At 42.5% G+C, this 15,575-nt stretch overlaps 1 protein-coding gene across 12 annotated transcripts in view; it reads right to left on the minus strand.

The window, feature by feature from the left end:
• SH3PXD2A (SH3 and PX domains 2A) overlaps nt 1-15,575 on the minus strand; it is a 236,534-nt gene that overhangs the window by 16,078 nt on the left and 204,881 nt on the right. For 10 of the 12 annotated variants that reach the window (XM_085583666.1, XM_021536305.3, XM_021536304.3 and 7 more), the window contains 2 exons: nt 11,376-11,489; nt 7,144-7,227 (listed from right to left, as the gene is read on the minus strand). In XM_085583666.1, coding sequence (XP_085439792.1) covers nt 7,144-7,227; nt 11,376-11,489 — 198 coding nt within the window. The remainder of the gene's footprint in view (nt 1-7,143; nt 7,228-11,375; nt 11,490-15,575) is intronic. The other 2 variants (XM_085583667.1, XM_021536308.4) reach the window with 1 other exon arrangement.

Consider the following 15,575-nt stretch of genomic DNA (forward strand, 5'->3'; position numbering starts at 1 on the left):
ATTCCAAAGCCTCAATTCCCTGTCAGTGTATCTTTCTCCTCTTTCCTTTCCTCCTTCCCAAAAGAAGGCAGACTTTTATTTTGTTCTTGTTCTATCTAAAATCTCCTGAACAAATACAGTACAGAACTAGGACCAAAATACAGGGACAGAACTTGGTGGATCACTGGGAAAACAGCATGGACAGCAGAGAACAGTACCTGTGTCCTTGGAACAGCCACAGTAGTACAGAGAGGACTTTTTCTAGCAACAAAGATTTTCCCCCAGAAAATGCAGCACAGGTAGGGCTGTCCAGCTGGAAGGTGTGCACACATACAGAACAAAGGATCTGAGCTGTGCAGTGCCCTACATGACAGCCACATACACTGCATGGTCTATACAGATATACACAAGGAAATCAGACCTGGAACAAGGAAATCACTGGTATTTGAGTGTTATGGATCACTTCTGCGCAAGTTGTTAACATCTAATGTCCTTCTGTAACCACTAGAAGAGGACAAAAAAGCACAAAGGAAAGAAAACAAAAAGCCCCACTAAAACAAGAACACAACCATTTTGTGTTCCTCCAGCACCACCACCGTGTTCTGCCAAGCTGAGGCCTTTTCTATACATAAACAGTAATAGCTCTAAAACTAAAAAGCCACTTTAAAATCAGTTTTTGAATACAGAGCCGAGTCAAGATAACCCATACAAAACTTGATCTAAAACCTGGCCAGGACAGTTTAACACACCCATGTTCCTTGTCCCACCCATTTTAAGATAAAGCTTAATGAAGTGCAACTTTTCACATAAAAATAATTTATAATACAGCTATTAAACTATCATATGATTTACAGTAGATCAAGATGACCTGTAACCACCTTGGCAATGCTCATCAAGTAGCAACAGGTCACCTCTGCAGCCACAGTGTAATGAGGACTGAAATACTTATTCTGTCTTGCCCAGCCTGTTCACTGGCTGTGATAAAACATACTGGCTGCAGCAAAATGAGGAATGAGACATTTGACTTTGTACATTTTAAGAGGACTTAATGTCAATGACAATTATTTTTGGATAATTGCAGATCTTAACAACTGTGCTTTTTTTTTTCCCTTTTGTGTAGGATTGCAGAGTGCAATCTAATAGTATCAATGGCAATTATTTTTGGATAATTGCAGACCTTAACAACAGGGCTTTTTTTCCCCCTCTTTTGTGTAGGATTGCAGATTGCACATGGTGAGCAATTGGGTACATTCCAACACATTCCCTTTAAACAACCTATTTCTGAATAAGTTTTCTTTTGCTTCACCTGATGTACTTCTGTCAAGTAGTAAAGGGGAATCCTCAGAGGAATTTTTAAGCATTAGTTATAGCATTTCCCATACCAGGTAACCCATTAGGGCACCTGTCCCACAGGAAAAACCTCAGGACAGCTAAGATGAAGCTCCATTCCCTCCTGAAGAAATTTTACTGACTTGGCTGACAAAGCAAGACACTGAACCTGACAGCCTGTGAGGCTTTTCCAAACCCATCTGTCAAAACAGAATTTCATATTTTGCATGTGTGACTGTGAACACACACACACACACCCTACACTGAAGTTATGAGGTGTCTCAAAATGGTAGCTTGGTCCTTCTTCTGGCTGTCTGGATTTATACTTATTGTCAGGTCAAGGAAAGCAGACCTAGCTTTTACAGCTCGAGTTGTAACAGAGTTTCAGAAGCTCTTTCAAATTCTTCCTTATGCCGTCCTCCCAGTTCCCTTTGCACTGATTATTTCACCACCACTGGTTATATCACCAAAGTGACAGACTTGCCCCAGCATTTTCCAAGTTCTCCACCATTGCTGGCCCCTCATTGACTCTTTTGCACAGCCACTAGAGCCACCTCATGGCTGCTTTGCTCGCTTCTCAGCCTTTCAGCACACACTGCTCTTGCAGAAGGCTCTTGGCACAGCAATACTCTGGCGTTTCAACCAGACTCTTACCAAGTGCACTCCCAATTCAGTTGCTCCATCTTGAATTTTCAAGCCTGTGTGCTGTGCATTACTTTATTGCCCTACTACACACACTCACATGTTCATGTGGATTTCCCACTCCTTCAAATTCTGTGATCTTTTCCCACTCAGCCTCATGCCTTTCTATGATGCCTCATCAACCTGAGCAGGCTCCTTCCTCAATGATATCAAATAACCTGAAGCTCGCAAATCCTTACTAAAATAAGCCTTACCTACCCTGACTTCCTGCCTTCCCAAACAAGCTTAGTTTTAGTCCTTCTCTAAAAGCTTTTAAAAAAGAAGGATCATTTTTCATTGTGAAAACCCCTTTGGTTGCAAGAAGATTCATGCCAAATTGCCACCTGCCCATGCTCCTTTGATGCACGGATCTCCTTCTCTTTGTTTAGGCTGTAAACTCCATGGGACAGGAGCCTTGCCTTTAAGCAGCTAAAACACCACACACGTTTCCAGCCCTGCACAATCAGTCTCATCTTTCCCAGGCAAACAGCCAGTGCTCAGACATTTCTGCTTCCAAGTTCGGAGAGCCCCAGCTCGGCATTCCTCTCCTTCACCTCTATTTTGTAAGTTTTCTCTTTTTTGCCTCCATTAATAAGCGTGAAAGTTATTAGCAGTGCTTCAGGAGCCAACCATATAAGGGAGTAATTTCCTTTGCTTGGCTAGTGCTTGTACATGCCCCCAACTTTCTGTGACCCCCTCCTGGTTTGATATGCTGGTAGGGGAAGCGATAGGGGGGAACTGGGCTAGAAATTAGCCAATTAATGATTTCTCAGCAAAATGCAACAGCCCCAAACCTACATCTTCCAAACCACAGAAGAATTTTCTTTCAAAATACTTTCCCCTCTGTCAGCAGTCTGTGTTCGCCCTCCCCCACTCCTCCGCTCCACCCCCCCTTTGTCAGACCTGCCTCTGGAAAAAGTCTCTCTGTTCCAGAAAGCAATGCATTAATTCAACATGGACTTTGTTTTACTTGCCTAAATATGCAGGGACAGAATGGCTGTCCACAGTTATCAAACGTGTTCATCTGCAGACAGAAGCTCTTCAGCCTTTGTCCCTCTTCCCTTCCCTGCTTTTTGTTTTAAATAACAGAAAACCTCGTGCCAACAGATAGAAAAGAACAATAATGACATTTCTTCTGAACAGCTTTGTATTGTGCATGCTCTTACTTGAACCAAGCAAGGACCAATAAGCATTTACTACTTTCCTTGGAGAACAGAGTAAAAAGCCAACCAAACAAAAACAAAAAAGAAACCCAACCAAAGGAGAGAAGAAACTAAGTCTGAAGCTGCTCTGCTCTGGCTTGATTTAGCACAGCAATGTCACTCACAGTCTTCTGCAGTGATTGACAAACATTTCATCACCATCAAGCACAAGCAGGGAAGAGTGAAAACAAGGGGAGAAGTCTCATGGAGGGGCTGCCAAAGAGGGCAGAGCAGCTCTGGTGAGATGCAGGAAAGGGTAAGAGTGCACAAGCACATCAGCCAGGCTGGATTATCAGTACAGACCAAGTGCTCTTTCCACAGCTACAAAACTGGCTGAAGAAGCAGCCATGTGGGCTAGGACATGGGGTTCCAGTATTAAGACCAACTCAGGATGAAGTTCAAATATCAAGATCACTGGGTTACAAAGCTGCCTTCCCTCTACACACTACATTTGCCCATCAAGCTCCCTCTCTCCCTAAAATGGCAAGCAGTGGGAAGTTCAAACTTTAACTCTTTCAATGAATAGCTTATGCTTATGTACTAGGAGCTACTCCTAAATAATTGGCTCATTTGGCAGAAATTCAGCCCATATGTCACTATATAGTTAGTATGAATAACTTTTAAAGTGTTTTCCTGCATTGTAGCAGCTCCAGTTGAAAGTACTGGGCACAAAACCAAAGCAGCAATAACTTAGGTCAGATATCTGGCATAGAAGACAGGCATGCAACATCCCAATTTTACCAATCAAACTGTAAAAGCACAAATGACTTTTCATTAAATTAAGCCTGTAAATAATCCTAAACTCCCTTCCAGGGGAAGTTCCAGATAAATGCATGTGTAGAATTACTATTTAACCCTGTACAAAACATGAACTCTGCTGCTTGTAGGTCTAATGAGTATCAAGTCTGAGGAAAACTACAAACTTTCAGGCTTCTCCTCACAACCCATATTTATATTACTGGAGTTTCAGAATGCATAAGAAAAAGTTTAGAAAATGTACTACATTTAACATTAAAAAAACTGCCAGCTTTGCAGTTACATCAGAAACACAAACCAATGTAATCTCTTAGATCTGGGCACACCACAGACCATTTTAAAGAGAAAAGTTCAGCAACAAAAGTAATCTGTTTCTCTTTGTAGAAACAGACTACAGCTGTTCCCTTTGCAGATTTTTTTTTTCAGGTTTAAAAAAGGAGCACTACCATGATCTTGAACAATTTGTCTTTCATGTTTCTTATTCACAGACCCAGTAACATTGCTTCTAAATATCTGGAGGTCAGAGATGCCTACCCTCTTCAAATGGCTTTGGAAAGGTTAGAAATAAATAAGCCATGTGCTATCACTAATAATTCTCCCCCATCAGGCACAGTCTAACAGGGAAGCAAACACTCCTTCCTTCTGCACTCCAGTTTCCTCTGTGTTTTTAATATTCAAGTCACACAGAAAATTCAGCCCTTCAGAAACAATGCTTAATTCCGTTGATTCTGGCCTTAAAGTGATTCTATCACAGGCCTAACTGATAAAAACGCTTATTAGTGGTATGGAAGCATAAATACAAAGGAAGGCATCCTTCACAGCTTGCTTTTAAACTCCAGTGTCCTCCTGGAGCTCACCCTTCCAGCAGCAAGGACCATTTCAAGCAGAATATTGCTGGGTGGGAGGATTTTCAGCCAAAATGTTTAATTGAGTTTGTTTCCAAGGAAGAGGCCAAGTGGGGAAGGGGAAGCTGTTCTGCTTGTGTTGAACAATTCTGGCAACCTCCTGTTTGAACAACTTGAGTTCTGTGCTTTGGAGCACGGACTTGAAGGTTGGCAGGGGAATGCATATGTACACTTCATGCATTCTGTCATTTCAGTGCAAATTCACCCAAATTTGGCCTTGCTAGAAGTCTTCTGGGCTGGGATGGGAGGGGAAGATGGGAGAAAATCTCTCCTGACCTCATATAAACTGTTCTGTTAGAGAACAGCAGGCTGGACACCCAGAGAGACTCATACTTTCAACAACTGCAGTCTGGAAGGCGTAAATGTCTGTACAGGCTGCAGCTGTGCCAGATCATGAAGCCACTGTCTCCAACTTGTGCCCATTTATTCAAGTCACTTTCTTTATTTCCAATAAGCCTGTTCTTGTGAGGACTCCCTAACCTATAATTTCTGATGACAATAAACAGCTTATTTTTAGCCAGCCTGGCTAGCTGTGGCTGAAATACATTGGAGAGACCTTATAGAAGCAGCTCAGTCACCGGGTGCCCCAAACCTTGGACAAAAATCATAGATTGCTGAAGTTTGTGCCAAGTCCAAGTGCCAAGATTCAGTTTGAGATAAAGTACATATTCTTCAACACCCTCAAAACCCCAGCCCTGCTTGGGCCTAATAGGGAAGAAACTGTAATGAAGCAAGAAAAAGACAAAGATGGAAGAGATTAGGGGAGCCTGTACTGGGGAAGCCTGCCAGGGAGGACAGTGACACTGGTCAGAGGGCAGGTCTGGAGAAGATGCACACAGATGGTGGCAATCAGAATGCAAGAGGGAAAATCTGGGAATGCAGCTTAGGTCCTTGGGTCTCACCAGCTGACTGCTAAGGGACTGGTTACGCAGCCTTAATATTTTATAGAGCTTTGTTTGCAATATTGTACAAATATAAAAGAATGCATTTGTTTTCACCACTAAATAAATTGTTTAGAAAACTGATTCCCATAAATTCTCCCAGTTAAATTGTCAGGAGCCATCTAGTAGAGTTTGACAAAGCAAAGTCAGTAGCTCCCAAACAGCTGGGGCAGGGAAATAAGCACACTTTTTCCACGTCCCCCAAGACAGCATGTGTGCTTATGAGGATTTTTTGGTGCCTTCAGAGTGCATTTGGTGGCTGAGAAGCAAGACCTTGTCTTCTGAAGGTAGTTTCAATTTCTGCAGGGTCAAGCTATGGCAGGTAGAACACAGCTATTGTTGCTCTTGTTTGCTTAATAATTTGAAACAAAGTTAAAGACTCACTGAAAAGCTGGGTAAGCTTGAGACAGGAGTTTGCACACAGTATCATAATCAAATCCAGAAGGTAAATTTGCCACTTTAAAAATAAATTCCTAAATAGGAAAAGGCACCTTTCCATTAATCATCTCCTCTTGTGCCTACATTTGGATCCATTCCCTCAGTAAGATTGTCTGAAAGTTACAGAGGTGCAAATGGTGCTTTGTTGCCCCTTTCCTTTCCAAAGGGCAATGAACACATCTGGATGATTTTCCAAGTGCAGCAGGAGATAGATAGGAATACCTGTGCTCTGGGAAAGATGATTCACTTGCTCTCAGGAAATACTTTGGTTATAGGGCTCCTCAGACTTCACCCAAATACAGCTTCACCCAAACACAAGGTGTTCCCTCTGACCCTGCCATACTCACTGTTAGACCAGCAAAAGCTAAAAGAACACAAAACAACTAAAATGCTGCTGCCAGTGGCATTTTAAATACCTACGAATGATGACAAAAACTCCCAAAAGTTCTCAAGTCTCTCTTTAGTATCAAGCACTACTTGCAAGGAAGAGAGGGGACTGCAACTGGAATGATTTTCATCTTTCCACACCACACACTGTTCCAGTGTGCACATCTCCGACCATGGTTTTTTTGGCATTCAACTCATTTTAATAGCCTTTAAAGTATCACTTGTCCTTACTGAGGCAGGAAAGACTGAGCACAAATATGCCCAAGTTAAAACACAACAGATGTGAGCCTCCCCAGCAGCACAAAGTCAGACTGCAGAGCTACCCTTGGTTACCAGCCTCCAACTCCTGGGGTGCCTAATCCTGGCTCCGAGCCACCCTCAAGCTGTCATGTACGAAATCCACATCTGAACTCTGGAGCTTTGGCCCCTCGCTACCAAAGTGTCAAAGATGCAGGTCCCAACACACAGCAGCTGAAGCTGTTGGTGGCCCCTGAGTGGCTGGTGCAGGAGGAACTATGAATTCACCTCGACTCTGCTGCCTGTTGACTATCCCGCCCAGCGTCCATCGCCGGTCCAGGCGCCTCAGGTGAGCCTTGCGTCGCTTAGAAACTAGTTTGGAACACGGATGGAAACAAAACAAAGGGAGAAAAAAAAAGAAGAAAAAAAAAAGTGATGGGAGGGTGAGGAATAAAAACAAAACATGGTATTTACAAGCACTTGTCTTGTTAGTGGGAATGGGTTAGGTGGGATGCAGATGTTTTGGTTTAGTTTATACAGTACAGTGGAACAAGTTAGCTTCTTGAGCTTGAGCAATGTGAGCCATCCAGAACTGTCACAAATTGCCACTCTTGCTATTGGCATTTTTTAAAAAGCAGTAATTATAATTTTAAAAAATCAAAAACATATACATGCTCCAAAACAAGCTGCACAACTAAAGACAACTTGTCCAAGGAGAGTGCAGTGGCAGGACACATCATCATTATTGTTGCATCTCCTAATTCAGCTGCATGATCTTTGGGGAATTCAGTCTAATGCACATGACATTAAATCCAACAGGGCTCAAAACCTCTCTTAAGAAAAATTATCAACTATAAACAAACCCACAAACTCTTATGTAAGTTTCCTCATAACAGTAGCACTCGGGAACTGAACCCGAGTAAAAAGTATCTGATGTGCTTGCAAGACATGACTTGCATTCATTGTCACAGCTGGTTCCCATGATCAAAACTTCTAATATACAGATTATGATATAAGGAAAAAACTAACCTTGCAATTAATCAGCAGGCTCAAGAAGCTAACAATCCAGGACTGAGTGTTAGTTAATACTCAAACAATAACTTATGCTTAAAGTATAAACAAAGACAAGACACTTATGGAAATAGCACTGTGAGAGCAGCTGTGCACAGAGGACACCACTTGTTTTCTGGACCACATTAGATCTCTAGTCAGAGTCTTATTTTGCCTGTACAGGTGTGAAAGACACTGGAACCATTAGACTGGCACAGAAACACAGCTAAACACTTCAATTTTTTCCATCCAAGGGCTTCCATCCCAATTTGGCAACTACTGCAAGGGTGCTAGGTGCTGCTGCAAAGCAATGCAACATATCACAATGTAGTGATAGCTGAAGTGCAAACACAATCATTTTACCAGTGGGAGCTGGGAAGCTGTTCATAACCTTTGATATCACATCATTAATAATAATTCAATTCTGTATATGTGCACTTATTTAGGGATTATATCCTTATACTGGAGTAGGCACTGTTGTCTTCTAGAACTGTTGCTCTGTTGGCAATCAGGCACAGCAAACTTATTTGATTGGGAAATCATTAGCTGGACAAGCAAAACACTTCACCAAAGAGTGGCTTTTGACTTTTTGTCCTTTATATCTGTCAGGGACTTAGACCAGACTTTTACATCCAGCCCACTCTCCTCAATTTCTCCTTTACTGTAAGGCCCAAACCTTTCCACACCACTCTAAGTGGAGGTGTGGTGGATGGTGTTGAACAGGTACATTACCTAGTCTCTGGTACTCTGTACTTCCCCTTTGATCCCATGTTGGTCAAAAATCAACCACAAATTTTCAGATGAGCCAAATCTCAGGATTATAAATAGCTGTGGTTTTGGTTTATGGAAATCAGTGATCCTCTTGGAAGTCCATGGAGGGACAAAAGACGAGCAGATTTAACCTGGTGACCTTGCCCAAATCAACAGGACATGAGACTGCCAGTTACACACATGCTACACAGGGACACAACACAGGACACCTCGCTAGACACACAGATCATAGCAGAGAGAGAAGTTAAGTTACAACAAGGCTGCCTGTGTTAGGAGTTTCTACACAAGGAAGGAAATGAAATGCTGAATGTAAAGGCTCGCAGGATGGAGAGGTGCAGAAGGGGTAGAAGCAGCCCTAAGGCACCAATACAGAGCAGTCAGCTTGCTCCTTCTCACACTGGGAGTTTGGAGGATTTAGCCATCCAGGAACACCCCTTGAAAGCAGTGAGTCACACAGATCCATCTCACAACATATGGTCATCCCCAGTGACAGCCCTTTTATACCACAGTGATGCTTTTGTATGAGCCAGCGTTTTTTCCTTAAAAATACTGAATTTTGCCATTTTGCCCAGACTTGGACTTGGTTGGTCATGCCACAGTCACCAGAAAGGTTGCTTATTAACAAGTGTCTACACCTTTCCAGAGATTATTTTAACATGTTTACCTTATCAGCTTCTGTAGCTGTTAAATGTTTCTTTAGATTGCTTTCTGATTGTTTTCCAAGCCTTACAAGATGTGTTGGTCTAAACACAGACAATCAGTCTGCCTTCATCCAGACAAAAATGTTGTGCAGGTTCTGTGCAGGGAGGAAACACTTCTTTCTTTCTCAGGGAATGGACTATTTAAAGAGATATATGACAAAATTACTGCCATATTATTAGAGCCAGAATTATTAGCAAGATGTGTTCAGCACCTCGCTATCTGTACTGAGCCTGCCATAGCAGAGCAGACTTCAAGGTTTGCCTGTCTTATCGACTTGTTCCAGGCCTGTTCAAATGGGGAGGGACAAGGGGCAAATACACGAAGCTCCCTACGTCAGTGTTTCTGTGCTTTCCAAGTTGGGGGAGCAGAGATTGCACAGTTGCAGGAAGTCAATGTCTCCTGGAGTCACTCTGAAACTTGTGTAAGCTCTAAATTGTGGGGCTAAGGCACTTAATCCACTAGAAGTGCCTTCCTCCTCAGTTACTTCAGAGCCCCTTTCTCCTGCCTACCTGGAGAGAGCTGGCAAGTTTTCTGTCTAAGTACAGTCACTTTGATACACCTTTTTAAAGACAGTGAATCCAAGTCATTGTTTCTTCTCCTATGAAGTAATTATATGGAGAAAAACAGTCCCAAGTAAAGAAGAACTGGAGGGGAAGAAACAAAGACTGTAGGAAGCCTCAGTTTAGATGGCTAATAACATAAACCAAAGTTACTAAAAAGCCAGCAAGCAAAATCTGGGGCGCATCAAAGCAGCTGCAGAGGTTATGCAATTCGATCTGTCACTGAGATGGAACTGAGCAGAAAGGGAAGGGCAGTCTCAGGTTTCATCATATCTGGATTAGGAGTAAGGCAGGGAGCAGGACTGCTGACCACAGCTGAAGAGAGTAGTGTAATGGATTAAAAGGGACCGAGAGGAAGGAAGTAAGGAATATTTGACAGATTTTCTATTACCCAGAACAGACTGCTGGGTGGCAGCATCCCTGTGCAGAGTACACTCCAGAAGGCAACATGAAAGAGGAGGAGAGCATGAAATGAAAGCAGCTTAAGCTATAAGGCTGTCAAGCACACACTGTATTTAAGAGTCAGGAAAAGGAAGGAAGCTACAAACCAACAGACAAGGCATTCTTCAGTGCTTGCAGACCAGAGCAGTAAAATTCCATTCTTTAATAACAGGGAAGCTTTACTCATTGCTTTTTTATCCACTAAGATGTTGCATCATACCAGTCTGGTTCCTGGCCTACCAGTCTACAGCCAGTCTGTCTCTAAACCAGGATATGGGGAGACTTGAGCAGGGAAAAATGAGCTACAGAGACCAAGACTTCAATGAGCCACAGATGTCACCCTTGGAGCCCAGCACAAAGTCTGGTTCTGCCTGTGTGCTGTTTTAATGGGCAGATGGTCACCCCAACACATCTCTAAGCCTCCTGCCTGTGCTAAGGAAAGGTCAGCTGAGTTTCCACATACATTTTACATAAGTGTCACATCAAGAGCACCTAGATTTAGCAACAGATTCACAAGAATGCAGCAAATCATAATAAAAGTGTCCTTTGTACACAGCTGCTAGATGAGAAGCCCATTAAGATGTGGTTAGTCTTTCATAATGGAACTGAGGAACATGCAGTGCTGAACTATTCAATTTCTGGAACCTGAATTAAGCATCTTTAGGGGGAAAAAATAGACAAAAAAGAAAAAAAAATGCAGTGCAGCTAAATACATATACATGACAAATGGCATCTCGCTTTTAACAGAATGAGACCATACCAAATAAAATTACCTTTCCACAAAATCACAGACCACAGCAAACAGCAGTGAAACTAGTTTCAAAGATTAATTTAAAGGAAATTAATGAGAAGTAACCATTAAAGTTAAATCTCACTCCTTTCACTGGCCTGTGGCTCTATCATGCATCTTCTTCCAATCAGAAGTTTTCACTTGGGGGAAAAAGCATAAAGCAAGTGAATACCAAGTTTCTCTTGGTAAGTAAAAGCTTTCCATACCTTCCCCAAATTTAGATGTGTTGATGTCAGAATCATCTCTGGTTCCATTTTGGGATTCCAGGTATGTAGCAGGGACCCATCCCTGCTCCTCTGCTGTGCTCACAAACCACCAACCTACAAAAAAGAAGCAAAAGTTTCTCAGTCAACATTTAGAGGAACAAGAACAATAAAATGCTACAGGGAAGATGACAGAGTCAGCAGCTTTGGTGCATGTTTGAGGTATTCTGCAGCTTCCTAGAACAAGAGAGGGTTTAGTGCTGTTATACCATTTCTATCAGATCCTCTCCCAGTGGTAGTGTGTAGGCTTGCTACAAAAAGGGGTCAATGAAGCAAATACCAATTAATTTTATGAAATTCAAAGTCCATCCATGAGAACTTTGACTGAAATTCTCTAATTCAGTTGCTCCAAGCTGGTCTTGCTATAAGCACAACTACGGTATCAAAACACTTTGTATGTGTAAATATGTACATGTGCACGTATGTGAAACAGCACAAACACTGCCCAAATCCTAATATGAAGTATTACAAAAGGCAAAGGAGGGAAACAGCAAAGACATTCATAGAAGAGCACAGACCTCAGGACAGGATACAAAAGTGCTTCTAGAGCACTTGTAACCACAGCTGGTGTTTAACAAACATGACCTGAATTCAATACCCTGGGAAGCTGGAAAGTACTGCACAGAACAGAAATAAAGACTGAAAAGCCAACTGAAATCTGACTTCAGGCCATAAGCACCAGTTATTTGTCTTCCCACCTGAACATCCAAGTTTCAACAGTGCCTACAAAAATTCAGCAACATATATGAATATAACCTTTAGGTCATATCTGTGGACAGATGAATAAAATTATATGCATGCCAGTTTCAGATTAAACGTATTCCAACTATGACTATCCTTGCTTCTTTTCTTGCTTGCTTACATGGTTTTATTGAATCCTCCAATGATTTTGACATAGACTCATTCACCCAAGAACTTGCTGCTCTCAGATACAAGCACAACTAGATTCCCCTCCATTCAAATGAAGTCTGGATTAAGACAGCAGGAAAATAAGTCTAATAGGTAAGCAAACCACTTCTGCTGTTGTCTGTGATGCCCCAGTTTCCCCAGAACACATAAGCTGCTTTGTCAGGACCATGCAAACTGTTGTCCATTACCACCCTTCCAGCTTCCCCAAAGGGAAGCTATTTCTGTACATGCACCTCAGAACAGTTTACACACTTTGATGGCTGTCATAAACACAGCAAATTTCACACAAGCCTGCCTGTGAAGAGCAAAGGTGCCAGCCTGGGCTGTAAAGAGATGGGCACTGACAGCAGTGAGCTGTGAGGTGCCACACATCCCTCCCACAGTTGGGATCCCACAGCCCAGCCCAGCCAGGGGGAAAGGAAGGTCTGGGCTCTGCTGCCATGCCACATGCAACTGTCTGTAAGAGAAAAACCACCCTGCTGAAACAATGCTCAAGTGTTCGTGCTAAAAGTCACCCAAGTTCATTCCAAATCCTGTCACGGAAGATTTTACCAGAGAACAGTAGCTACAAACCCTTGCTTTCCTCCCTGGGGCATGTGGCTGGGAGACAATGCACCCCAAGCAGCAACCCCTCACATGCCCCTGGGCAGCTCCTAGGCAGTTCTATTTATTTACTCTCCAAATTCAGACACAGATTTCCATCTTCTGGCCCAGCAGAGGTTTGGAAACTTTGCTTCACAAGGCTCATGGTTGGAAAGTTTAAATTTAGTTATCCTCCCTCAGCAGGAGGTGGATTCTCCTGCCACGAAGCCCACAGCAGTGAACACGCAGGATCTGCCAGACCGTTTCAGAAACACGTCTTCATGGTTGTTCCTTATTTCACAGTAACATATCGGCATGGGTAGCTAACACAGTTTAACAGGCACTTATAATTAGGCACAAAATGGGAGAAGCTAGCTTCCAGCTGATATTAATTAGACTGGAATAGTATACCTAAATTCTTCCTCAGAAATAAATTAAATACAAGCACAAAAAGGATTTGCCTACACTTAAAAATGTACATTTGGGCCAAATTCAAACCATGGTAAAACCATCTCTGGAGGGCTGGATGTCACTTCCTTGACACCAACCCCGTGCTAGCCTATTTCACAATACAGCTCCTCTGGTTTGGCTCATTAGCCTCAGAGCCAAGGTTAGATCTCTTGCTTGGGGCCAGAGTGTAGCTGAACCTCCATCCATCTACACATGACTCAGGCTAAAGCTCCTAATCACCACAGAACTCATGAAAGCTATAATTTCTTTCTAAAGATTTCCCTTATAAACTCTCTGCAAGGGCAAAGTATAAATAAGAAACCTCTGCAGCTACTGAGAAATCGCAGCACATGTCCAAGTTCAGGGAAAACCAGACCCTCACTCTGAAATTTTCTTTCCCAATTTCAAGCTTGCTTCTCAGAAGGACAGAAGAAAGGCTTTAGTATAGCCCATTGAAATAGCATGTCAACAGAAAAATGTGTGTTTTGATTAAACAGATTCAACAACTGAGAAGACTAAGAAGCTTCCAGCAATACCCTCTGACAGCAGAGAAGCATGATGTGCAAAGTCTCAGAGTGGCCAAACAACCACTGTTGAGGCAGCATGTCCCTTATGAGACCAAAACCTAAATTATAATGGCACATTCAAGCCATAACCCTAGAGAAAGGAAATTACAGCACATTACAAGAATTGACTCCTAGCAGAAAATGGCTGCAGTGCAGACAAGCTCCTCAACACAGCCTGTGCATGACAGCCACAAACTGCAGAACTCTGCCAGGCAGATCATGAAGTACTTGCTCTGCACCATCCCCTCATCAGAAGCATTAGGGCAGCTGCTGTTTGGTACCAGCATCCCTTCCCCCTCTCACCCTCAGGTTCATGGGTATTCATGGTTTGCAGACAAATTAGACAGATTGGTCTGAGTTTGCACCATTATAGCCCAAAGTTTTTGCAAAGAATCCCTTGTCCTGTCAATTGCCATCTTTCCCAACCCAGAGCATCACAGAAAACTTGCTTTTCAAACACAGAACAAAACATTGCATTTATTTTGAGTTCTCCTTCTATGCTGGAGTTTAGCTTGACTTCACAATTCATTATTAAAACCATTCTGCAGCAACATCTGCAGGGAATTAAGTAAAGTTATCTCTGTGCACTGCCAAGCCAGACTGAGGTTCATTCTTGCACTCACACCATCTGTAAAAATTAGGCAGTGCTTTACAGCTTGAGTTAACCCTTAGAGGTGCCCCTATCTCTCAGGCACCAAAACAACTGTAACACTCATGTGGCATGGATGTCTAGACTGAGACTCCCAAACCCTTGTCTCTGATGAGGATTTAAAGAGAGTTTGAGGTTCGCAGAGGCACAAAGGGAGTTGTAGCCAATCCAAGTTCAACTGGAGCTTTGTTGCATTACTCCAACTGCCTTAACACTAACCCAAGAACGCAAATTTTTAAGGTAGGAGTGTAATTTTGTCCCCACGTATGTTGCTGCTTTGCTTTGGCATCTGCCAGCATCCCTAAGCTGCAACAGCCAAGATATCTCCCCATTCAGAGTCCACCTAGGTTCAGGTAACTCCCAGGCATTTCACAAGTTACCAAGAAACAACCAGTTCCACTTGACAGGCATATAATGCACGTGGCAAGATGGTGATTGCAAAATGGATTGGTCACACTGGAGAATGACTAAATGGCAAAAATACTTGTACTTGAAAAAATCATGGTTTTGCTCCTAATTGTATTCCCAGTCCTCTTCCCGAAAGGCTTTTGCAAAAGCAAAACAATTAAGCAAATGTTAGCCACAACACGTACCATGGAAAACTAGTGTAGCATAGTTAAAGGAGTATATTTTATGCCAGTTTTGCTCATGTTTGCATGCATCCTTACTCATCCATACTTTGATGGATGATACACATCAACAGGAGAACAAGCTATTCCCATTGAAGCCTGTCTGACCACAAGATGTTACAAACCACTTTGAATACATAAAATTGCAGGATCATGATAAACTTTGCTTTGTAATTCTCTCCTCAACCATTAATTTCTCTGTAGACTTTGACTGTCTTTTTATGAGCTTAACTAAAGTAAACAGGACTGATAGCACCACTGTAAAAGGCATGGCTATTTCTCCAGCATGAGTAGACTACACATTCTTCTAAACAAATACTTAAGTAACACTCCACCTCTCAAGAGTCTTGAAAAAATC

Source organism: Lonchura striata, chromosome 6, assembly GCF_050655825.1.
Source record: "Lonchura striata isolate lonStrDom1 chromosome 6, ASM5065582v1, whole genome shotgun sequence".
NCBI classification, from domain to species: domain Eukaryota; kingdom Metazoa; phylum Chordata; class Aves; order Passeriformes; family Estrildidae; genus Lonchura; species Lonchura striata.